We start from the raw sequence: 25,612 nt of genomic DNA on the forward strand, positions 1-25,612 counted from the left end.
CTTAACATCTCACTCTTTGAATGTATCTGGAAGGAAGTATTCATGAGTTTCTGAGAAGTGCTTGTATTACACTGAGTATACACACCACAGCCTTTTTGTGATAAGCACACAACCGCTATCTTGTGACCCTGATGAACACAGACTTTTCACAATGTTTTGTGCAGAAGCTGTTCCTGAGGCTGTCTAACAATTAGGAGCCTCTTCTCCCCTTGCAGCTCAAAACAAACGAGAGTTTCCTTGAATGAACACTTCCTGTATTTTCAAGGCTTCATTTATCTAGTAATTTTCCCTCATTTTTTTAAGCTGTCGTATATAAGGAAAAGATAACGCTATTCCTAAGACATTCTATGTACATAGCTGTGAAAGCTAGGATTTCAGTACTTATGAAATAAATTATCATGAAAATATAAAAAATATATTTAATATTTTATCTCTTGCTTTCAGCTTCAATACTTAATATTTTTTGTCCCTCAGAATAGTTATACTTTTACTATTCAGGCATTGAAAACAGTTGGATGCCCCAGAGACAGAGGAAATGTTAACCTGGATGTTTGGCAGAGGGGCAACAGCTGGAAAGGGTAAATAAAAAGCAGAGCTGTGTCACTACTTCCCAGACATGCATTAAGCCAGGAAGGATGGTAAGATGGTACTGACACTGCAACTTATTTAACCACTTCCAAACTCCTGGTGTCCTTATTGTTCAGGAGAATAGCATCCAATGGGATTCAGGGCCCAATTTCCATTATTACTGAGCCTCTTCCTTTCACATCTCCATTATATCATTACAGTATTATCCTAGAGCAAGCTTCAAGTCCAAACGACCACATTGTTAAATTTGCAAATGAACTAAACTACAAATATTTTTATAAAATCCTAATAACTTCAGAAACTGGTAGGATTATAAACCCAAAAAGATTTTAGAGAGTAACTGGCTGTAGTCACTCTCCAATCTCCAGATTTATTACAGACATTTGGCTGCCAAACAAGGCAGCACTTAAAACTAAACCAAGAGGTCCACAGTTTATCACCAATATTACTCTAGAAAAAAAAAAGGGACAAAAACGTATGACAATAAAAGAGAAATGTAAATCTGGATATATTCCCACTAGATTTTATTGCTACATACTTTTTAAAGACTTGAGAAAGCTACTCTATAAACTTTCAAAGTTGGTCATCTGTCTCCCATTTGTGCTGACTGCCAAAAATTCATAATGAGGAAAAGGATGGGGGAGGAAGAAATGCGTTACAAATCCAGAAAACTGCTGCTCATAGTTCAGATGGAAATTCTACACCTGGACAGCGTTTACTGAGCTATCTATAAAATTGAAACAGACCTTTACTCCAAGCAAGCATTTATTGTGGAACCAATTTTTCAATAAACTGTCTAATAAGTCAATTAATGAGGCAATTAGACAGTGATTGTCTAAAAATCAACACAAACACAAGTTCCAAAGAATATTTTTCCAGAACTCTTCAGACTGAAAAGTTTCCATTCCATAGGAAGGTGAAACTTCTTTAAAACATATACAACTTGTAATAAAACATTTTACTATTCACAAAATGTGACTAATACAGCAGACGTTGTGTTTTGGCTCTACCTCTGTCTCAGAAAGCAGCTGCTTTGTCTCTTAGCTGAAGCATTTCACAAAATGGATAACACATGCCTTATTAAACTTCCAGTTTGCACAATTAATATTTGATTTACAGAAAAAGCCTTAGCAATTATAAAGAGCAAATCACCACAAAGCAGAAAGCTGCCATTTTAACAAGGAACACCAAAAGGAGGATGATCTACACTTAGCATTTGCAAATGTTATGCAAAGCACAACCCCCTGCTCCAGGATATTACCTCTCACCCTGGGGAGAGAATGCTGGCAAAGCATTTATACCCCATGGAAAGCACTCTTCAGACTGTCAAACTTTGAGAGAGTATTCATTTCAACAATTTGGATCTAATTCATAACTTTAACCTAAAGTGCATTGACAAAAGAGTAAGTATAGATAAGGATATCTGTTTTTTCACTGAAGAGCTTGGAATCTGCTTAAAAGGTAGGTGGACTTTTTCCTTAAATGTATATTAACCTAGAACTTAAATAAAACTACAGTAAAGAGGAAGAAAATGCTGTGCAAAGGTTTATTTTTTTAAATATTGCATGCATATTTGTAATGTTTCAAAGATTATGCTTGCAGCCTCTTCCCCCTTTCCTGCCTGAGAAGTGCACAACCTGTAAAATATTCTGAGGATATAAGTTGCCTTCTCTTCTTTAGTCTCAAATGTAAAGTAAAAGACAATGAGAAGTTACTGTTACAGAGCATTTAGGTTTGAAAATCCTTGTTTTGACAATCAAGAAAAATGCATTTGAACCTCTCATATTTTAATCAGTTCACCTACATACATGCCAAATGTTTCATAAATTTACAAAATCCTCTTGCTTTTAACAAAGATAACATACTGGGAAACAAGCAAATACATTAAAGATAATATCTGCCTTATTAATGGGAAAATGTTTATTATTTCCCAGTTTCTTCTGATGTTAAGAACAAGCTTTATAAAGTTAGAGTCTAATTAAAGGATATCAAGAGTTAAAAGTTGTTCCATGTTCCTTATGTGTTAGAAACCCCTGCCAACAAGTCCTCTAGGCTTTAAATATTGTTTTGACGGATTGCATTTTCGTTTCCAGTCCCAAAGAAAGTGTTCTCCAGAGTCCAGGCACGAGCAGATCTTCACCAGCTCACTGAAAGCCACATACATTGTTCTGGGCAAGAATGGAGACTTTGCAGGCTACTATTTTTTTGTTTGTGTTTGTACCTTTGGTAAATCCAGCACCACCTCTACAGCAAGAATCACTCCAGTTTTATGAGTATGAGACAGATGTTTCCATGGAAAGCCTGACCCAACAGGATTATGAAATGCAATCCAAGGATATAAGAAAGGTATTATATTTATATTTTCATTTTAATGTTTTTAACTGCTAAGCATTATATAAAAGAGGTGTTATGTGCTTGCATGTGAGTTTTATGGAAAAGTCTAAGAATACAGGAAAACATACAGTGGGTTCAGACACAGGGAAAGCCACTCAAACTAAAACCACAAAAATATTGCCCTTGCTACAGTCTGAGTAAGCCACAGAAGGCAGGCTTGCACAAATAAGGCTAAAGCATCATTTTAACTCTGCTGTTCCTATGTGCCTACAGTCATAACAGCTTCAACAATAAGATCTATTAATTACTAGCTCAACAGTTTGAACAACGTTGTATGAACTCAGTAAGTTTGCTTAAAAACAAGTGATTTTTTAATGTCAAAGTAGTAATTGGAACCCCACATTTTATTGAACAGAACCTGCCAGTGTAAGCCACAGTTTCTCTTCTCTTCTGACTTGCCAAATTATCAGGTTTGTTGCCTCAGTTTTTTAGGGGTGGGTGGTTTTGGTGTTTTACAATTCAACACTTCAGCAGTCCTGAAGTTCTCTGGAATGTCCAGTGCTGCAGGAATCATCTACACCATTAACACTTTGAGGGGCTTAATAAAGGCAGTATTCCCGGTATCTCAGTGCACTCACCAGCATCTCCCAACAATGTTTTTGCTGGGTGCTCCACAGTCCTGCCTCTTAATTTCAACACAAAAACAGAAGACACAAAGCCAGGGGAGAATTAAGAGAAGTACCACAGCCTCAGCTGCCAGAGACAATTACAAACCTTGCACCTCTCTTCAGACCTAACCAGTACACATTGAGAGGAGATAAAACACTGATCAGAGAGAAAAACCAGCAGCAATTGTCCCAAGAGTATTTGCCAAGGAAAATACCACAGGTCCAAACCAAGTGGTAACAGCCCAGTATGAAAAGCTCAAGGAGGTTTTCATTAGTATTAACTGTACTTGCTACAATAATGAAGTCTGATAAGCAAGAAAAATAAGACAGCAGCAAAAGATAGTAAAAAATTGCAGACCAAATATAGAAGAATCACTTTTGTATACTTTTTTAATGTTTCCAAATTCTATCTAAAGTACAGCTTTCCACTGTTGAACTAAAACAGCTACATATTTATATTTTAAAAAGTCTAAACTATTTTAAAATCTGCCATCTGCCACAGTGATGAAGTAACATGTTTTCACAAACCCATGAAAAAGGCACTATATAAATGACTCTCAACTAATCGGTGACTATCCACTCAGAACTAAGTTTTTAAAAAATAATAAACCTGCTAACTTTAACCAGCTAGGCACAGAATCAGATGACACTCATTAAGAAATTGTTTGCAGAAGATTGCTGCTTGTTTCAGTAGAGGAACAACAAGGAGTATACCTACATGGAAATGGTGCCAAGAGATGTGCCACAGACAAATCAAAGTCCTCCTGGCAGTGCTATAAGCTGGAGGTCTTCCGAAGGCCAACAGTTCTGCTTAGGATAATTCTAGGAACGTAGTTGGTCATTATTTCCATCAGGTCAGCTCTCCATTGACATGTTTTCATTGCAAAATTATAAATGAGTTCCTTATGTGCAACAACTATGTCGATACAAGTGCCAGGGTTCCCTGTTTAAATCATGGGGTGCACAAACAGATCTTCTATTCATTTATTGTACAAATTCTACTCCCTCAATATTCCAAGTGTTAACTGGAACTGAAATGCGTGCCAAACGTTTCCTCAAGCATGCCCAGTCAGAAAACTATCTTGCACATAAACTTAACTCCTTACTGTATGCTTGAACATGCAGTTAGAAAAGGTTTTCACTAAAAATACCAGAAGAAATTTATTACTATAATTATTTGAAACCACAGTCACTCCAGTCTTGAATAAAATTTTGGCAATTTAAACCACAAAATCTTCATTTCCACAAGAGAACAGAACGACCCAATTAGATAGTGTCTCACATCTGGATTAACTCATTTCATTGAGTATAAACTACCAGCTTTACAGATCTTTGTGTGATAAAATGAATCACTTATTTTGCAGAAATTTGAGGATGGTTAAAATATTTACATGTAAAGTGTTAGTGTGGCTTTCTATGGGTAGTTCTTGTCTGTGAAGTGCAAGAGGCAGGTGGAATTTAAGTATGTAAGTATGCCAATATTCCTTCAGTGCATTCCTTACATATGCAAGTAATGAACTTGTGGTTATAATCCAAACAATCTTCTGCACTGATACTCCATGGTTAGGAATTTCCGTAGCTGATCAGCAAACATTTTTTAATTTCAAGATTTTAATGGTATTGTGCAAATTATCAATTTTCATTTTTTCTGACACTTCCTGCTGGCAGAGATTAGTGGTACATTGCATTCTGCTAAGAAGCACCATGCAGACTCTTTGATGGCTCAAGTAGGGACTGTGCTGGAAATCTACACCTGGGACAGATAAGCTGTGTCAGCAGATGTCATTAAGTGTCCCTCAGCAGCCAAACCAGCTGCAGCCAAACAAGTGCAGCTGTTCATTACCAGTCCATGCACTCAGAAGTCTCTACTGGCACAGACACTTCGGTCCTCAAACTCCACATCTTCATGTGCCTAATCAACACACCTATGTGAGCTAAATCCTCCTGCAGAAAGCTGCTGTAACATTTGCTGTCGAGCTGACACCCCCAGCTTCTCTCCACCCAGCATGGCCACACTGCTGCCAGCATCCTGAGAACCTAAAACTCCACTCGGGCAAACCAACCTAGCCCAAACAAGAGCCAGAGTCTGGAGAGGCAGACGCAGGGAAGAGCCAAGGGACGGATGATTCACAGGCTAAAAAGGGGTCAAAATGACAGAGGCTGGCCAAGATATTTGTTTCTCAGGCTTTCTGTCAAGCCTGAGGGGTTTGTTTTGCAGAATACAAAAATTCCCACAGTAAAGTATACGCAAGCAACAAAATACCAAATCAAAGACAGTATCAGAAGTAGCTGGAAAGCTCTTACTTGCACACTGCTCTTACAGATGAACTATCTGTGTGCCTGAAGGAGGGGAGTGTGGAGGGACTAAAAAAACTAAAAGGGGTTCACTTGTCAGCACTCCCAGCATACAAAGAGCTCTCCAACAGAGCACTGGGCTCCTGCCAGGGCCTGATCCTTAAGTACATTTAAAGCAAAACATCTTCCACATCTCATAATGGTCTTTCCTGCATGTGTTTCCAATAGCCACGCACACCAAAAAACATATTGTCTTGTTCCGTCCTACGAATACTCCCCATTAAAAAAACAAAAACCCGAAACCCTAAACCAATGATGCAAGCGAAAAACAACTGCCACAGTCAACCTGAAATCCCATAAACTTTCATACATGCAAATCACAGTATAGGCCACTGTAGCTATATTTTAATTATAGTGAGAATAGGTAGTTTCTAAAATTCCTCCAGCATACAATAAAAACCTAACTGCTGTTCCCAGCATCACAGAAAGGAGGCCCTTTCTGTTAGCAGCTCACAGACATACATGCAGTTCATGGAAACAAATTACTCAATTTCAGCCAGTACCTGCAATAAATTGTTGATAAACTAAGTTGTCCCGCAAGTGAAAAGATGCAATGAATATCTTCAGGGGACATTGTGAATAGCTTTAAATGCAAGGACCTCTCAGTCATTTTACTGAGATTATTTGGGTAAAACAACAACAAAACACAAACTCACAAAAATAATATTGAATTTTGCATGATATGCAAAAAATTGATCTTCAAAACTCCACTGCATGTAAACACCTACCATTTACATATTCCCTCCCACCATGTAGTCTATATTTTCTATTTTTATTTTGTGTCTTTTGTCCTTTCCCAAAGAACTTGAGTTTTCTAAAGAGCACTGGCAGCACCTTCCCTTCTTGCCTTCCAGAGTGCATAGTTCATGCATGAAAGTGACAATACATCAACATCAGTAACCTGTAAGAATATTTTAAAAATTGGGTGCCATAAGGAGTTATGTTGTAGGAAGCTCACTTTAAAAAGATGTTATTTCAGATCCTCCTAATGCTCTGTGGCTTTTTGTTTGGGGTTTGTGTTTTAAAGTAACATTTGCTCTCTCACAAAGGATGGAACAAACATTTCTCTTGACACTTCCCTAAGGCTGAAAAGGGATGACAGCCAACTCGATGTCCCACCAACAAAGGATACAAGTAAGTTAACTGATATGAATATTGTCATGTCTAAGCTCTCCAACAGAACATATTTTAATATGCAAATCTAGTGTGTGAAGGATAACAAATGCTATAGAATTAATCTTTTCATTTGTGAATATCTTTCATATCTCCTGTGGAAAATCTTCTAACTTCTGATGAAGCAGGCAGAAAATTTTAAAGGATCCTCAGGTAAACTCTGAATATACAAAGCACAGCTTGTAAGAATCCCTCCAGACTTACCCAGTCATATTTCCCATTGAGACATACCCAAGTTAAATAAGTTAGGCAAGACAAACAAGAAAAACAAAATACACCCCCCCATTAAGTTCCACAGTTTACCCAAATGATGATGAAATAAGATATGTTGAGTTTTTCAGTAGATTTCTCTCAAGAAGTGGCTATTCTCAAAGTTTACAGCTGATGATCAGGGAGGTCAATGTTGAAAACAGATCAGGAACATTCTTCACTAGCCAAAGTTTCCTACAGGCTCTTAGGTAAATGTCCAGGTTTCTCCTAACAAGCCCCAATGCTCTCTACACATGAAAGGAACAAAGTTTCTCTGCCAAACAGAGCAGTGAGAAAGACACACATATTTTGTGTGTCTGTGATCTAAACTTCCAAAAATAATTGATGATTCAGCAAGACTACTGGACTGTTAGTCTACATCAAAGTGCGCATTCAAGGGAAATTATCATCAAGCAGCACCTGTGAACAAGGCCCTGTCAAAAGCTAAACAAGTGTCCAAGAATGTCAGAGCTTCTAGACAGACAAGCATAAAAACTGCTGTCTTTTTAACAGTGACAACATTGTTTGACAAACATTTTCCATTTCCTACAAGAACATATGAAAAACAAGCCAATAAATAAAAAACCCCAGACAAGTAGGGCAGTATTCTGAAGCCTAAAAATGATGATATTCACAAAGCTAAACCTCAAAGTCTTCATTCTGTTCTCTGCAGTACTGCTGTAAGAAAAAGAGAATTACTGTAATGTACTGGGTTGGCATCCCAGTATTGACCAGCTGCTTCTGTAACTCCTCACTGGTTGTAGAAGATCCTATTTTGCTATGTAGGGACAACTACCCAGGGGAATGACCCTGCTGTCTGCACTGCAGACAGACCAAGGCGGAAGCCAACCAAAAGTCTCAAAATACAGAACACACAGCACAGGACACAGCATTGGTGACAAAACTGGATTCAAAGCCCCAGTCATTATTTGTATTTGAATACTGCTGGCATAAAACACCAAAGCAAAGCAGAAATTACTAATACTTTACTAATGTCCACAGGGAACAGGACAAGCCATGTTGGTCTTAAACTGCATTGAAAAAGCTTCTCTCTTTTAATTAAAAGAACAGCTGTAAAAATTTCTCAGCATAAAACTGATAGAGATTGTCCACAGGGCTCTAAGCACCCTGGTCTAGTGGAAGGTGTCCCTGTCTGTGTTAGGGGGTTGGAAAGAGACTATCTTTAGGATCCTTTCCAACCCAAACCATTCTATAGTTCTGTAAAAATAATATAAAGACATAATTGCTGGAGTTTTTATCAAAAGGTTTAGACAAAAGAGTAGCTAGGAATAACAGAGAATAGATAATGTGTGACCTGCCAGAAATGCTCCAATGCAGTTATAGTCCCAAATGCATGCACTGCCAGCTGTTTCTCCTTGTGGATTTCTGTTTTTTAAAGAATGGTTCCAAATGAGATATTTAACATGGTCATAGACTTGCAGCTGTCACGTTCACAATACTCTTAGCCAACTAAAGACTTAAACTGAATTCAGGTTGATTAATAGCATTTCACATGTTCAGATAAGAACAGAGATTACACACAGGGAAATCATGCACAATAAAAAGAACAAAAAGCCCAAGCAGTTCAGAATATTACATATTTTCAGAACTTGATACAAATAGAATCTTTGAACAACCTAACAATGGGAAATCTTAAAAGATACTAGAGAAAACTCTAGTTTAGTTTGAATAATCGAGCTGCAGTGACTTGAGTAAGTTGTAACAGTTTGCTCAACCCCCCTTGCTCTCAGACCTGCCCACGTGTTTGCTGTGTGTTTGCCTGAGCGGCTCTGTGTACTGCGAGGAGATCGACATCGAGGCTGTGCCACCCCTGCCCAAGGAAACTGCTTATCTTTATGCTCGCTTCAACAAGATCAAAAGGATTGCAGCCTCAGACTTTGCTGACATTAGTAAGTGGCACCCCAATTTCCATTTCTGTTTCAGAATAGGAACTGTAGGCAAAATGGAAACACTACTTGAACCATGTAAACGTCTTAATGCACCCAAACAATTGGGGAAAGAGCAGATTGCTAAAAATAAAATTCACTTCTGCATCCCAGCCAGTCTTAAATGACGAGGGCATTATTTTTCCTTCAAATGCTCCATGGACAGCTACCCTAGCTATCTCACTCTACAGCATGACAAATTCTACAGATATCGGAAATAATAGTCTTCCAAGACAAAAAAAAAAAAAGATCCAGAGTATTTCCCCTTTCTTTTCTTTTCTCATGGCCTTAAATTGAAAAACCCAAATGACAGTTTAATCCATAGTTTAGTAGTATTTGCATTTGTAGATCACAATTTGGATGCTGCAGCTAACAATATATCATTTAACATATACAGCCATACACATTTCACATGCCATGTCATTAATAAAGTCAATACTTAGCTTTCCATTTCTTTTGTAAAGCTACCTTGAAAAGAATTGATTTTAGTGGAAATAGGATAGAAGAAATAGAAGATGGAGCCTTTTCAAAGCTTCTGCTGTTGGAAGAACTTTCTCTTGCTGAAAATCGACTTATGAAACTTCCTGTTCTACCTCCCAAACTAACAACGTTTAATGCAAACCAAAACAGAATCAAGAGCAGAGGAATCAAAGCAAATGCTTTCAAGGTAAGGGAAAACCCAATAATTTAGGTAACCAAAGTAAACAAAACTAGTAACCAGACTATTCAGTCTGCCACCACATTATTTTTCTGTATTTTTTGTAATCTAAGAAGCAAACTACAATGAAGCAGCTTTCCAGCTTTTGCTTTGCTTTTAAGGCACTCTGGAATATCAGTTATTTGTGCACTGACTCTCATGTCCTTCATGTAAAAAAGAATTTTCTATGAAATATCTCTATTTCTATGAAATACCTACTTCCTTTCTGTCTTACATGGAAAAAAAACCCCAAAAATGATGGTTCTAGTACAGTTCTGTGCACCACAGAAATGCTAATTAACAATATATGTAGTGCTTTATAGTGGTCTCAAATTTTATAACCAGCATGCTGACACTGATATTTCCCAAACACAGAAGGTCTGTTCTATGAATTTCTTGAAAAAACAGAACATAACATTCACAGCAAAAGAATGTTTTTTGTTACATCAGTCTACAGACTATGTGATAAGAAAAAATTACTGGTGTCTTGTACCAGGCATGAGTTACTTTACCTCAAGCAATACCAGCATTAGTAACCTCTCTTTCTTTTTAACAGAAGCTCACAAATTTGGCCTACCTCTACTTAGGACACAACGCACTGGAATCTGTTCCCCTGAACTTACCAGAGAGTCTGCGCATTCTTCACCTTCAGGTATTCCCAAAGGATTTCCTTAACGTTCTCTTAGGAAAAGCCCAAGTAGTTACACACTCCAAACCAGACTTACTCTCTTTTAAAACACTTCCCACTACAGTTTTCCAATGCTCCTCAGAATAAAACCTCTAATCTATAAGGCTACGCCATCCAGAAGTTGCTAATTCCCATGCAAGGATTTATTGTTGGTTTCTGTGTGTCAGGGATAGGAAACGGCAAGAATAAGCCATAATCTTTTACCAACAATGCATTGAACATATGCGTGTATGTATCTGTTTATTAAAATGTTTTCTTTTGCAGTACAACAACATCACCACCATCACAGATGACACATTCTGCAAGTCCAACAACACGCGCTACATCCGCACACGGATGGATGAGATAAGGATGGAAGGCAATCCCATTGTCCTGGCAAAGCACGTTAATGCCTTCAACTGCCTGAGGATGCTGCCCGTGGGAACCTACTACTAGCACTGCTCGTGTAATTCCACACACCAAAACCCAGGCATGGTACCAAGAGATCATTTCTTCCTCTGTTTACAAGTTCATATTCTCTCCCTTACTAATGCTCTTTTCCCTGTGTACCCAGGACATTCTGCTATGTTGAAATGTAGTTGTCCTCTGAAATACCCATTTCAAACCAGTCACTTTAGTAGTTACAGTGTCCCTCATGCTTTCAGAATCTATTCTGTTAATGAAAGTGCAAAAATAGACATATATGCACACACATCTTCTCAACTTCTATTTCACCATGTAATCTTTAGGCAAAATCACACAAAACTGCTTGTTCTCATTCTTTACCAGCACTTAGAACAATCACCACATTTTACTTTCAGATAAATGCAAAATATTTTTGAGCAAGCCAAAGAGGAAAAATACTTGTTAATTCCAATCTCACTCTTTTAATCTGAAATTAAGTCTTTTCAGTTGACCTTCAAGAGTGTATTGGATGAAGATGCATATGAGAAAAGCTGTGTCTAGAAACAGAACTCTGAAAGCTTAAATTCATTAACACTCCTTAAAAATTTGATTTGTGGTAAATGAGAATAACTCCTATTTAGGTTTAGTACACCAAGCAACATAGCAACTAGAACTTTTCAAAGATGTTTTAAATGTCCTTCTACTATTTTGCTTTGAAAATATGTTTTATTTTTACACAAGGTATTTTAAAGTGAAAGATTTATGCTCTGCTGAGCTGTTCTTACAAGAGCTGTTTTTGCAACACCAGCTTCCCATTTTAAAACAACGGTCTAACACAGTCTAGTAGACTCAAATATTTTAGTTATTAACTAATGATGTAGATCAATCCATGGCTCCACAGGAAATGTCCCAATACAACTAACAGCAAAGCTAAATTCATGTTTTTAGCTGCAAATAAGTATGACTTCATCTAGATGTGAGTGCAAAGAAACAATTACCCTTGTACAACAACACTCCTGATCATCAGGGAATAATCAAAACAGATTTTTAAATTAAAAAGAAAAGTCTAGTCTATCATTAATCTGAAATCAGGGTTAACTTCAAACATCATTTCACTCAACTACTTTAAACTACGCAGCATATTATAAACAGAAATTGACATGTGCAGGCCTTGACAGTCAGTTTATCTAAAACTAGACATAACTGAAAAAGGGCACAATGTTTTTAATTCCACAACTATACATTTGACATCCAGTTTCTCCCCTCAAATACCTACCACAGGTGCAAACCCTCTAGACAAATGAATGCCAAAGGTGTGCTAGTTACTATTACCACATCAACTTTGTACTAATTTTGAAGCTAGTATAGATTCCTAATTTGTAGAAATAGTTAAGCATCAAATGCATGATAACGTATCACTACATCTAGAATATTGATTTTACAAGATATTTTGTATTAGTTTTATCTTATTTAGCTAAGCCTTGATTTCTTAGTGCTTGTGCTATGGGGAATTGATGCCCACTTAATTCTGAACATGTATTTTTGCCCTGAATCTGTTACCCAAGAAAACCATAGCAATTCCCAATATTTTCCATTTAAGTTATTTAGTGTAACAAGAAGGAAATTCCATTATCTTAATTGAGAACAAAACCAAGTCCAGCAGCAATACTTGGTTTTCATTTTTCCACATAAATCATAAAACTTTGATGTTTCCAGATTTTTAGCAAAACATACAAAACAACTTCAAAGCATGTAAAAATACATTCCAATGTCAAGCCAAATTTCTAATGGGAAAAAACTAAAACTATCAATTCTCTCATGCCTCTAATGATAAATAACTGGAAAAAACACAGCTTTAAGCGTAATAATGTTACATAAGCAGCAGCCTCTGATCCTATTCTCATCACAAATCATTACTACTAAAACAAGCTATTTCCAGTATTAACAGGACCAGTAAATATCACCAAAAATGCATATAACAAATATATGCACATTTTTGTAATATATACACACATGTTAACATTCTAAGACCTACCCACTACCACACTATTAACTTTACATTAAAATGTTGTATATATTTTTGAAACACACTATCATCAGTAATGCTAATTAATGCTCTTAATACTTTGTGAGCAAACCAAAGCAGACAAGTAGTACCTTCTGAATGCCTCATGCAGTCACCAAGTTATCTGAAGTTTTACTTCCCTTTCCCCATTCATAGCAAGTTAATCAAAACATGAAGTGAGAAGGACTTCAGTAGGGAGGATTTCCACCTCCTATTTGTGTGACCAGTACTAATATCAAGCTGAATGTAAACCATTCTATTTTTTTCCTATCACTCATTTCTGTTCTGTATTTCCAATAAAACTTGAATTTTTTTCTGGTTTATCAGTATCAGCTTCAACAATCTGCTCTTCCAGTATTGCCAGCATGTTTCAATTGTTCAGCCTTACAGCAGACTAAGATTAGAAGATTATTTGCAGATGTAAATCCATTTTACAGACATATTTATTGCGACAATAGCAAGATCTGCGTACAGAATACTGGGAGAACATTTCATTTGCTCCTTCAAAATCTATTTAAAGCACTACCTTTAATTGTCATTAGTCTCAAACGTTCAATATGACTTGAAGGATTCATTCACTTCTACATTATCCCTTTCTTCTCAAGTACCAAAACAAGAAAGAAAACATAAGCTACCTTTGGTGTTTTTACACTACATTCTGAAGAAAATATCAGAAACACTGTCTATTTCTGTTTAGAAGCCTTGGCAGTTTTCTTTTAAATAACAGATAATTAGAAAAGCTAAAAACCACCCCAAACATTCTTCTCTGCAAAACAGTGTAGGGTTACCTGCCTATATACTTGCAGTCCAGAGAGCAAGTAGGGGGAAGAAATAAATACAGAGGTGACAGACTCATTTTTAATGTTGTATGAGTGTGAATATTAACAGGATAGACACTTGAGTTGTTTTTACGCATATATTAACATACATCTAATTGTTTTCACACAATTTACTAAAAACATTAAATGACAAATACATATTCTCCTTGGCAATCTAGTTATATTTGAATTGTCAAATCTGATCTTTGAACCTTTTTATTAGTTCTCTTACCTGAGGATGTCTTCTGTTTCTAAAAGAAATCATTAGTAATGCTAGCTGAAATAAGAAGGCCTAAAATACTCTTCATAAGCACACAGTCTACCATATTTGGTAAATGTTCTCCCAAATTGGTTTGCCTTTCAACTTTATCCTTGTCTTTGTCCATGGAAATACAAATACCTTTAGAAAGAACATCTGTAATATTGACAAACCTGTAACATGCTTTCAGTGAATTATCTTCACACATCTTTTAGCAATTAGTAGATAATTTAATTGTTTATACTCAACATTTGAACAAATACTTCTAAAAAACTGCTTACATAACAATTTAAAAATAGTCTCCAAACGGTTCTCCCTTTCATTTTTTTCATCTTTTATTATATTTTAAAATTATAAATATTTACAACAGTTCACCAACTCACTGTCCCAGAAACCACAGTGCTTGCTGAACTAAGGATCAAAAAGCATCAAGTGAAGCTGGAAAAAAAAAATTATAAAGCCCTAAAGCCCTTGGTACTCTACCTTTTCTATAGAAGGATTAGAGAAAAGCCCTTATACAAAAGCCAGCAGGATTAACAATGCCAGTTTATTGCTCAGCTGAGGACTGGATTTTTTTTAACATTATCAGAAAACAGAACTCTTTTTTTGTCTATTCTGGTTGATTGGATAATAGAAATAGATTGATCTGGCACAGAACTGAAAGGCCTAAAAGATTCAAAAAATAGAAAACAATGCAGTTCCCACTTGATACTACAGCTGAAAACTAAAGAGAGTGTTGACTTTAATGACAGTAAATTCTTGAGGTAAATAAAACTCAGCTAACAAACCACAAACAATTAAGCTAAACATCCTCCTCTAACAGAAAGCATCATGTCAGATGTTCTGTGTCTGCAAGACTGTAGTATTTTTACTCCAAGGATTAGCTGTTTATCTTAAAACCAGCACAAAGCCAAAACAAACAAGCCAAATACCGATAATTTGAAACTAAATTCAAATACTATGTTCCAGTTAGGAGGGAGGAAGTTTATTTCCCATACCAGTAGAACACTCCAGAACTGAAAGTGCTGTGGCCCAACCACATGCTGACACATCTTCAAGAGAAACAGCTCTAATCCTTCAAAAACAACACTTATGTGCCAAAGACTACAAGTGTTATTTTCTTTTAATTTCTTCTTTTTCCCATTTCTTTACAATCAAAATAAAATATAATACCAATGCAAACTGTCTTACTCCCTTTACAGAAAGGCACAGTCTTATTTTCCTCCACCCATGAGAAACATAGCAATTGCTGCTCAATTGCCCCTTGAACACAGCACAAATTTTTAGCTAAAATACTCTTCACCATCATGTACCAAATGAAGATCCCATATTCTGCTAAAGACAGCTAGTTTCACCTCCAATGCTCTGTCTCAATGAACTACTTAAAGCAATAAATATTGTACTAATAAATAAAGGCTTGACAGACACTACCTTGAAATGCTGGAAGGTGCATCTGCGATGTTCATGCCACTCAGCATAAGTTGAAAGGCTTCTGAAAAATGTTAGAAGATTTCCATGTTCTTCAGTTCTAGAAAACAGAAATATATTGCTTAACCCAGTCTTAATCAGATATATCAATTCTACAGCCTAAAATTCATATTTTTTTCTTAATTTGATAGTATTGTTTGAATGTGAAGCCAGAAATCACCCAAAATAATAATGACAAAGCTGAAAAAAAGGCTGTAGCATAATTATTGAAAAAGAAGTTGAAGAACACATTTCTAAATCAGTGCTTACAATGTTGGACTTACATGTAAAATGTGGGAACAAAGTCATCACCTGCAAAATCTTAGTTTGATTTTATTCTTGTTCACTTAATTTTATAAATAAATTCTAAGATGTTGCAAAGTATAGCTTGAACCTGCAAAATTGGTAAGATTTCATGAACTGCATCACTAACTTTCAAATATTCCCAAAATCTTTGTCCTATCCAACTAACTCTTTACATAACATGTTATCTGCCTCTGCCCACGTGACAGTCAGATTTTCAAGATTAACCTTGCACCTTCAATAGGTAAGGAAGCCTGATCACACAGGGAATCTAAAGCAATACTTTTGTTAGACAGTTAAATCTTGATTTGATCTTCTCTTCAGAGCAGAAGTTTCTAGTAATGTAAGGATCAGGATGGAGAAAGGAAGAGACAATGGAAGGTGACAAACTGTCAGGCAGCCAAACATCCATCCAGTGTTTTTGGGGGAAGGAGGAAAAAAGATTGTAAAGGGTGTGCAGCTTTTACTACACAAATGCAGCAAGAATGCAAAGGATGCAAAATTCCAGAAAAACTCCATGTCAGAATACCTGAAGCAACACGATTATTTAATCATAAGTGAAAAGCTTTATGCCACTGTCGATATAAAGCCACAGTCAAAGGAAGCAGACTGTTAGTCATCATCAAAGCACACCTGGCAAGCACTGCTTTGAAAGTACAAATATTTATTTTGGATACTAATACAGGATTTTACAAGTTTAAAAAACCTGACTGAGGAAGATACCTGACTAATATTTGGGAGTATTTCAGGAAGGTAGAGTATTTAAATTGTAAGTCTGACTTTTAACATCCTTACTGTTTGAGATTAGCTATTATTTTTGGATTTTCAGAACAGCTGAGAGCAGAGATTTGAGGCATTTACAGAATGGCTACAACAGTGTATTAACAAGTCATTTCAGCCTCTCCAGGGAGAACTGTGCCTCCAATGCACCTCTATTTAATATACAGGAACAGCAAACCTTAACATCTTACACAAAGAAACTGGAAAAAAAATACATTAAGGTCGTTCAGATATTGAAAATTAAAAAGAAAAGCCAAACAAATTTTATCCTAGCCTGGAAAGAACAGCATCATTAAAGGAAGTTACCACAGTAGTCATAGCTGCCAACAAAATCAGGCCAAGATGAAAAAAAATGCTGGCAGCACTGAGAAAACTGAGTCCCTGGAAGGACACAGACACACTGATTTACAATAGCTCATTAGCTCTGGTCTGGGGAGCTGTTTTTAAGCCCAGCTCAGAATTGTACATCTCAAAATCTACACATTCTATAGGAACTGTGGAGACTTGGTAACAACTGCCCACATCTCCATGCCTGTGAACAGATTCCACACAAGCTGCACTGGATTTTTTCAACCTCCACACGTGGGACAGGGCAACACAAAGTTTTGTTGCAAAACTACATACTTGAAATTCTTTTGGGAAAACTTGGCAATTTTTATTAATATCCACTTTTATTCTATTTAAAATACTATCACAAACATTGTAACCTTGTTTTAGCTTGTCTTTAGTTTATTTATTTTTTTTGCCTCTCAAATTCATTTTTAGGTGATGCAGCAGGTGAAAATTTTCAAGGCTAAATCATCAACATAAAATTTTGGCTAGAATCTCAAAGAACTAGTTCCAAATGTAGAAGTTAGTCAACCAAAACATCGGAGTAGGTACTTTTTTACCTTCAATGGCTAAATTCAAGATAGAAAACAGGATTCAGTATTTAAAAAGGGGGAAATCTGTGTTGGCAAGAACAGCTGCATGTAAATCCATGCCTTTTTGTATTGGCAAAAGAGTAAGAGACTGCGGAAGAGCACCAGTGAACTGTCTCACAGCATTTAATCTACTCATTAACAGTAATTCCTAATTAGCATAAATGAGCCCTAATTCCTCATGCTGAAGTCACCTACCAAAAAATCTAAAATACCAAGAAAACATGGTATAAAACAACAAGGTAATAAGAGAATGGATGGTAAAATTCAAGATTCAATTTTTTTTATGTTGAAAGAATTTAGCATTACAAAAATCCACTTGAAGCAGAAAACACTCATCTCCAATGCCAACATCCATGTTACAGAGAAGTCATCCAAAACCAGCTAAAAGGATATTCAGGCAGAGAGTAACTCTATCAGGTTAAAATCATGGACTCTTCATCCAAACACCCTTTCACTTTCTCAATATATCAACAAAACACAGAACTATGTAAGAAATTCAACTGTTGTAAAAGTACCTAAGCCTCCTTTAATACATTCCTCTAGCTATTTTGAGAGAAGAAATCTATTTTAACTCACTGCAGAATGCAAGACTTCCTACATTAGCATGGAAAACTAAAGCACAACTCAAAGCTGGGGCTAGAATTCCTGCTTCCTTACATTTCCAAGATACCTTATCCATGCATCATTTAATATAATGCACATTTCCTAAATCCTGCATTCTGACTTACAGATTATAAATAGATAGTAAAAAGTAAGAGCAATTTTCATACTGCATAAAATCTCCTATTTGCCTAAGTAATCCATGCAAAGGTTAACTCACCCAACAATTAATGGGGTGTCAAGTAAAAAAAAAAAAAAAAAAGGGGAAAGAGCTTACTAGAATTTTCTAGTTTTCTTAGATATTGTGGTTCTTGACACCAGAAAAGTATAACTGGTGCAAAGGGGTCACAAGTAAAATAAAATAAAAAAGACAACTAAATATTGTGATTCCATTTGCATACATCCCTTACTTTCACAAAATATTTAAGAAATTATATAAAAATGTACCCATTTTTAAAATATGTACTGTTTTTATATAGAGATGTACCACTTCTTTATTGCAGCAATACCTACAGACTGCTGAATTTTGCTTCTTTTAAAAAGATATTGCTCAAGTGTTCTAGTATTCTCCTGTTTTCTTCCAAAGCAGGAACTGAATGCCAAGTTTTTAACTCTGCTACTCTTAAAGACCATTTTCTGACACGCATTATGAAGAAAAAATGAAGCCAAAAAATTTAAAAAACTGAGGAGGAAAAAAAAAAATCCAGCCAGGAGATGAGACAGAACAGAACTAGATAATGGATTTGGCAAAACTGGGCCAAGGAAGCAAAAGAAGACATGGTAGGGAGGCTGAAAATGAACAAAACAGCAGGAGACCAGATTTAGCTGGTCAAGAGTGGAGGGAAAAAGAAGGAAGAGGTAGGAAACCAAGACTTTAGGAGCAGACTGAAGAACAAAGGCCTGGTTGGGAAAAGTCTGAAACCGAACATGAGGGGATTATAACATGGAGAAAGAAATAAGAATTGGCTTAGCAAGAGGATTGAGAAAGCAAGTCATAAAGAGAGATCACAGCACCAGGCAATGGAACAGTGGGGTGCTCTCAAAACAGTCATTGTCAGCATCAGCCCCACCACAGTCACTGCCTTACGCTGGCAACACACACTGTGGCCAGCACAAGTCACACAGGAAAAATGACATCTGAAGGTGTTGTTGTGGGGGAACAAGGTTGGGTTGTTCCCCATCCCCCAAAGTATTATTTCAGCCAAATGACCCCACTGATCCTATTGGCCAAGTGGCTGCAAGGTATCTCTAGGCACAAGGCAACAGATGGCACCTGCAAAGAGAGGCTCAGGAGAAAGCACTGCTTGCTTTACAGACATCTTCTACCATTCATGAAATCCTGTGTTTATTTATGAATACTGGCACAAGGTGAAAAAGGAGAAGAGACAGGGACAAGACAGCAGTGCTCCAGCCAGGATGAAATAAAGTCTGCCACTACTTCAACACATTCCTTTCCAGTGTGACTATTAAGTTCCAATACACTTCTACTGCCATAAAATACTCATGAATAAAACAGAGCAATTTCCTCTTCTAAATCCCACTACTTGAGAGCAGTCAACTACTCTTCCCAGTTATACCACTAGCTTTAGTAGATTTATTTGGAAATCTCAAAACCCCTAAGTAAAAAAAATCAGTTTTCAGTGCAGACTCTTCACTCATCTGTTGGCCCTCCCTCTCCCCTCCCCACGTCCAAAAAATAATAGCAAACAAAAGAAACGACTTAAAAACCAGGATTCAGATTAAATCAACTACCCAATAATAACAGATTTCTTCTCATAAAAGCTTGCTAGCAGAATTCAGTGGAATACTGCAGACAAATAATTTGATAATTTACTCATCAAATTAATACGAGAAGTTGGCATACTCCAGCAAATGATAAAAAATAGCATTCATTCACACACGTAAATTTTAGTACATACATTTTCTTAAGCCATTGCACAAATACACTATTCCAGGTTTTTAAATCATATTGTTTTTAAGATATCAGTGAAAAAAATCCTGATTCCAAGAAGAGGAATGGAATTGAGAGCTGAGAATCAGAAACAGGCAAATACTGGAGAGAGGTTCTGGATGTGCACTTTAGGCATTACCCACACTGCACATCTGCAGCTCACATACATATCTGAGGAACAATTAATACTAATTAAAATGCAATAGCTGAGATTACCATGTTACCTTTCTCTTCAAACAGCTAAACCACATAATCCAAAACCTGGCTCTGTTTAACGTTAATTTTTAACAGTCCTTCCAATTCTAAAAATTATACACATTTCATCTTCTCTCCAGGATACAGATAAGCAGTTGGAAGTATTTAGGTTGGGCTAAGCGTTCATCGCATAAAGACACTGACTACCAGCAATTTCCATGAAAGCTCAGTGTCCCATATACCACACATTAACTTTCCTTGAGCAAAAAAATTCCACCTTACCTTGACACAAACTTGCTCACATCTGAATCTTCTCTGGATTCCATTATAATGCTGAGATCACTAACAACAGCAGACACTTTCTCATTGTTCTAGATTGGAGAAGTAACAACAAAATATTTTAGAAATTTCTCTAGAAAAGATAAAAACGTGTTCATTTGCATATGAAGTAGAAAAAAGTATATATAAATGCTGCTAAGTACTATAATCCATAAATGAGCATATTTTAAACTACAGCTTGTGTGTGTGAAGAGTTTCTTTCATTTTAACAGTAGCATTATTATCCACACAACAAGGCTTTTGGAATAATACCTGAGTTTGTCAACATAGAGAACAGATATGCATAAAGGAAGGTTCGTTATTTCCTTTCACATCAGTTCTGTTTCTTTAAGATTCTTCTCATATTCCAACACAACCTTCAGCTGCCACATATACCAGAAAATTCAATTTTTTTTTTTTTACCAAGTCACTACAAGCAAATGGGAATGTCAAGAGAGGAAAGCAGGCAAGCAGGAGTTAACTGCTCAGATTGCAGCAGTTCCTGTACTGGTTGGACAGAAGCACTGCTAACACTGCCATAACAGATGGGGAAAAGCAAAGCAAGGCACTACAAAGATTAGTGGATTGACTAAGTAACATCAGGAAAAACCATTTTAGGTTTAGAGCAAAAGGTTCAACACGGGGATGGAGTTGTGGAGAAGCTGCCAGCAGGCATAAGCTAATGTGCCACCTTCTGAAAGGACTGGTTTGCCAATGGGTGGGTTAGTAACATGCCAAAATGCCATTGTGGGGTCAAATAAAAAGATTTAAAAGGAAAGCTCCTGCCAGGAAAGCCTTTTCATTGATCCCAAGCTTTCCCCAGAGGCTTAGACTTGTTTTGGCCAATTTTCAAGCTCACTGTACATGTCCTTCTCCTCTAATACCATGGAGCTGAGTTAACTGTATCCTGACTTCGCTACTAGAATAAATAGTTACAATTAACAGTGTGAAAAAAACTATTCCTTATGTTCTTCTGCATACCAACAGATCTGTTAGGGTCTCTCCCTAAAGGAAAATTTCCTTTAGGAAAATTTCCCTAAAGGCCATTCCCTAAAACCAGCTGTCACCTTTTACTTCTCAAGACAGGTGAAACTGGTGATAACTGTGCACTACCTTGCCCATGCTAATGTTAGTGCAGGTTATTTTGAATACAATGTACTTCTAGCAAAAAAAAAAAAAAAAACCCCATGCAAAAATTAGTTCAAAACTATTTTTATAGGTGAAGTGGGTGTTTTCAAGTATACATACACCTGGTATTCCCTATCTCTTTCACTGGTGATCTCATCAGTGCTCAAGTAGCCCAAATTTTAGGCATTAGGCAGCCAAGTGCTGCCACTCAGTGGCGCAATGGCTTTAAGCACCAATGCCAGTGGCAGTAAATTTAACACCCAGTTACTGCTCTAAGCTCCACTGACACCAAAAGATGTCATCATCCTGCAGGAGATGCAGCTGAGAGAGAAACATTCATCTCACCAAGCAGCAGGATTGGTGTGGGCCATGTCCCCACTCAAGGCTAAGTGGAGTTTTATACAAGCAAACGGTAAAGAGGCATCACAAAGACCACAACTCTCAAGTCACAAATGGCCTTCAGAGGTTGCTCATTCAACTGAACTCTTGCAGTTACAAAGGATAAAATCCACATGTCACTACCTAAATATTCAATTCCCAGATTCATAATATGGCTTTTCTAAAGAACAGGAAAGACATCTTGACTGTTTGCTCTCAGTCCAATCTCATTAAATGAAAAAAACCCAAAAACTTTAAAGCTGAGCTGAAAGTCAAGTTTTCCTGATGTTAGAAATAGTATTACAAAGTACCATAGTGTTAAAAAATACTGTTGCAAATGAGAGTAGTAACTGTTTTCCACTGCTTTGCGTCTTGAATTCTGTGCTAAGAATAGAGCCTTAAGAAAGAGCTGCCTCCCAGAAAATCTGTAATCATTAGTGTAACTTGTGGGTAGTGCTGCAATGAGTACTCACATTAGCCAAGCACATACAAATACAACCAAAGGAAAAAAAAAAAACCTAAAACAACCAGAGCTTCTCAAATTTGTAGTGTTTTAGCTTTTCCTCAGTTTCTTCAAGAGAGCTAACATTTGGCATTTTCCAGTTTCCAGAATAAGATATGTGACCACAGGAGAAGGTGTTGTGTGGGATGAAAGCTGTGCTGGGTCAGCATGAGCCCTAGTAGGTACCTGGCAGAGCTGAAGGACACCAAGTGCTGTTACGGCTTTTTACTTCAGTGTTAGTCTGCAAGAGCATCATGTAGGGAGTACATTTGGGGAAGAAAGAGCGATAGGGACTTGCCAGTGCTGGGTTAACAATTAGACTTGATGTTTTTAAAGGTCTTTTCCAACCTAAATAATTCTATGGTAACCATTTTGTGGCTGTACATTAAATCTGACCTACAGAACTATCTTGCTTGGATGCACATGGAACTACAAAGCTGGGTCCTGATGCTAGAGTGAAAACAACCCACTGAAGCTTAGATGAAGCAGTTAAAGGTTACAGCTAGAAAAGAAAGTACTGACATTTGTCCATCTGAAGTTTTGTTTGTTTGCTTGGTAGTTTGGTTTTCTTTTAAAACATACATTGACCCTTACCTGCATTTGAAGAAGCTGGAATTCCAGTTGAAAAGACATGGAGTGACACTTCCCTGATAATCTGTGTTTCTGCACCGTCCTGTCTCTAGCTGTTATAAAATCAAGTTAACAAAATAATAGATTACAATTCTATTCAATGACTATTACATTTCTTCTCTTAGTCATATTTAAAGTACCATCAATACAATTCATTATGTAAAGAAGTTTAACGTGTTTAAAAACCCCAACAACTAACTCCACTTTCCCGCTATGTCATTTTCCCACTATGCAAAGCACAGTAGTAGTCTGTCAGTTTCCTACTATGCAAAGCATAATATTTACTCAAACTATTTTATTAATGAACCAAATCTTATTTTAATTCAATCAAAGTAATTGTCTTTCTGCTAACAGTGAAAGTAGAACAAAGGTTTGCAGATGAACTCCAACCAATATGCTTAGTAAAGAGCACAAAACTACTTACTTTTTTCCACTGTTTTCTTGGAATGACTTGTGAACTGAAAACCAGTAAATTTCATTAAAAATGAGAGATCTGTTTGAAGACTTTCCAGCTGAGCTTTAAGGTCTGATGGAGATTCATGTCCCTTGGTTTCTCCCTGGAATGATTTTCTAGAAAGGAAAAAGGAAAAGTAAAATCAAAAAGACAAAACACCAGACATAACATGTTTTTTCATGTCAGTACAGCAATACCGTTAAGTAAAAGGTATTAACAGTGGGATCTGATGGTTTTCAAATCCAAATTAGTTTTCAAGGAGTCAAATTTCAGTTGGATCACATTGCCAGAAACAGTAAACTATTCTAACTTATATAAACTCTTTCCATTCACTGCCAGGTAGACACAGCTTTTACTCCAAGTCTGGAGGTGCAAGCATTCATTTTGAGAAAAATGCAAAAACATGCAACAAAAGGGAGCTAAGATACCTTTACTCATCTAAGTGACTTATTTTACCCACAGAGTATACATTTGCTAATATAAAGGAAATCCTAACATAAAGCAAAAGATTATCCCAAACTATATTGACAAAGAAACATTATTAATCTAACACATGAAAAGAAGACATACATTGACTTCAGTATCTCTTCATCAGAAAAAAAGGTGGATTCTTGTTGGATATCTTCATACTTTTCTCTCAAAAGCTTAATTTCTTCTTCCAGTGCCTGGATTTCCTCTTCATAACCTTGGCAAATGCTGTCATCCATATCTCAGAATCACTGTTACCAGATAAAACAAAATAAAGGTTTTTCTCAGGAACAAACAAACAAGGAATTAATTTTTAAAAAAAAAGCAAACACAACATTAAGTAACTGTTTTAAGATACAGACCACTGCACAACCTCTAGAAACAGAAGTTAAATCAGGAATCTAATGAGGTTGAAGGCTTTAAGAAGCTTTTTAATTAGCCATGATTTGATCCAGGAGTGCATTCAGCTGATTTACATTTGCTGTCATAGAGCAACAAGCTGCTCTACAGGTAAAAACCATTTGCAATCAGATATAAAAATGGAACTCAGCTGTGACCAATTAACCTGACTCAGCTGGTTAGACAAGGCACAGCTGCTCCTAACACAATCTGCCTTCAGACTAAACAGCAGCAAAGAGACACAAGTTGCAAAGACATTTCACAAATAAGTAAAAAAAAAAACCAAAAAACCTCAGTTTTCAGGAAAAATAATAGTCTGACATTCAGACTAGTTACAACACATTCAAAAGTCTGTGGAAGATATTATGCAGCTCAAAACTAATGTACTAATACTTTCAACCAGGAAAACCCCAACATTTAGTTTTATGTGTGTTTTTAAACCACCCCTACTCTATGTGCAAGTTCCACACTAACCTGTACGGTAAAAAGGGATGAGGGCGAAGTAAGATTTTGTTTGTTTATTTCATAAGAAACAGCATCTTTGTAACACACATAAGAAAACAACATCCAAAACAAACTTTGCATTAAAAACTTGCTTAGTAAATAAAGAAAGTATATGCATTTAAATAATCACCAAGATTGAATTCCAGTCATTACCAGATTTTTTTAAACTAGATATAGAGAAGAAAATAATGGTCATAATAAAGAGCATGGTGTGAACAAGAAAAACGTGACAACCACCAGAACTTTACCCCAGATGATTCCTCTTTTAACTGCAGTAAGAGAAAACATAAACTACTTACAGCTGCTTGAACTCAAGGCTTTCAGTAGACTGCAGAAGACTCAATCACTAGATATGACTTCAAAGAACTTTATATCTACAAAAAAATAC

General features: G+C 36.5%; 2 protein-coding genes across 2 annotated transcripts in view; one reads left to right on the forward strand and one right to left on the reverse strand.

Annotated features, from left to right (window-relative positions):
- The window catches only part of CENPP (centromere protein P), a 111,815-nt gene that overhangs the window by 85,356 nt on the left and 847 nt on the right, over positions 1–25,612 (reverse strand). Inside the window, exons 2-6 of the mRNA XM_085073032.1 lie at positions 24,424–24,572; positions 23,824–23,969; positions 23,364–23,452; positions 20,726–20,814; positions 15,656–15,752 (exon numbers count right to left, since the gene is read on the reverse strand). Of these exons, the coding sequence (XP_084929158.1) occupies positions 15,656–15,752; positions 20,726–20,814; positions 23,364–23,452; positions 23,824–23,969; positions 24,424–24,560 (558 nt within the window). The 5' untranslated portion in view covers positions 24,561–24,572. The remainder of the gene's footprint in view (positions 1–15,655; positions 15,753–20,725; positions 20,815–23,363; positions 23,453–23,823; positions 23,970–24,423; positions 24,573–25,612) is intronic.
- OGN (osteoglycin) lies at positions 1,900–13,460 on the forward strand. The gene is made up of 7 exons (XM_085073030.1): positions 1,900–2,049; positions 2,682–2,934; positions 6,995–7,079; positions 9,119–9,277; positions 9,778–9,980; positions 10,567–10,662; positions 10,963–13,460. The coding sequence occupies exons 2-7, from the start codon at positions 2,767–2,769 to the stop codon at positions 11,131–11,133; spliced, it is 882 nt and encodes a 293-aa protein (XP_084929156.1). The 5' UTR covers positions 1,900–2,049; positions 2,682–2,766; the 3' UTR covers positions 11,134–13,460.

This window comes from Lichenostomus cassidix, chromosome 12 (assembly GCF_008360975.1).
Source record: "Lichenostomus cassidix isolate B80296 chromosome 12, HeHo_3.0, whole genome shotgun sequence".
Taxonomy (NCBI): domain Eukaryota; kingdom Metazoa; phylum Chordata; class Aves; order Passeriformes; family Meliphagidae; genus Lichenostomus; species Lichenostomus cassidix.

Bases quoted from the DNA above. Each gene is read 5' to 3' on its own strand.
- OGN (XM_085073030.1), top strand. From the start codon at position 2,767: ATGGAGACTTTGCAGGCTACTATTTTTTTGTTTGTGTTTGTACCTTTG. The intron at 9,278-9,777 runs GTAAGTGGCACC...TCTTTTGTAAAG, and splicing joins CTCAGACTTTGCTGACATTA to CTACCTTGAAAAGAATTGAT. The intron at 9,981-10,566 runs GTAAGGGAAAAC...TCTTTTTAACAG, and splicing joins TCAAAGCAAATGCTTTCAAG to AAGCTCACAAATTTGGCCTA.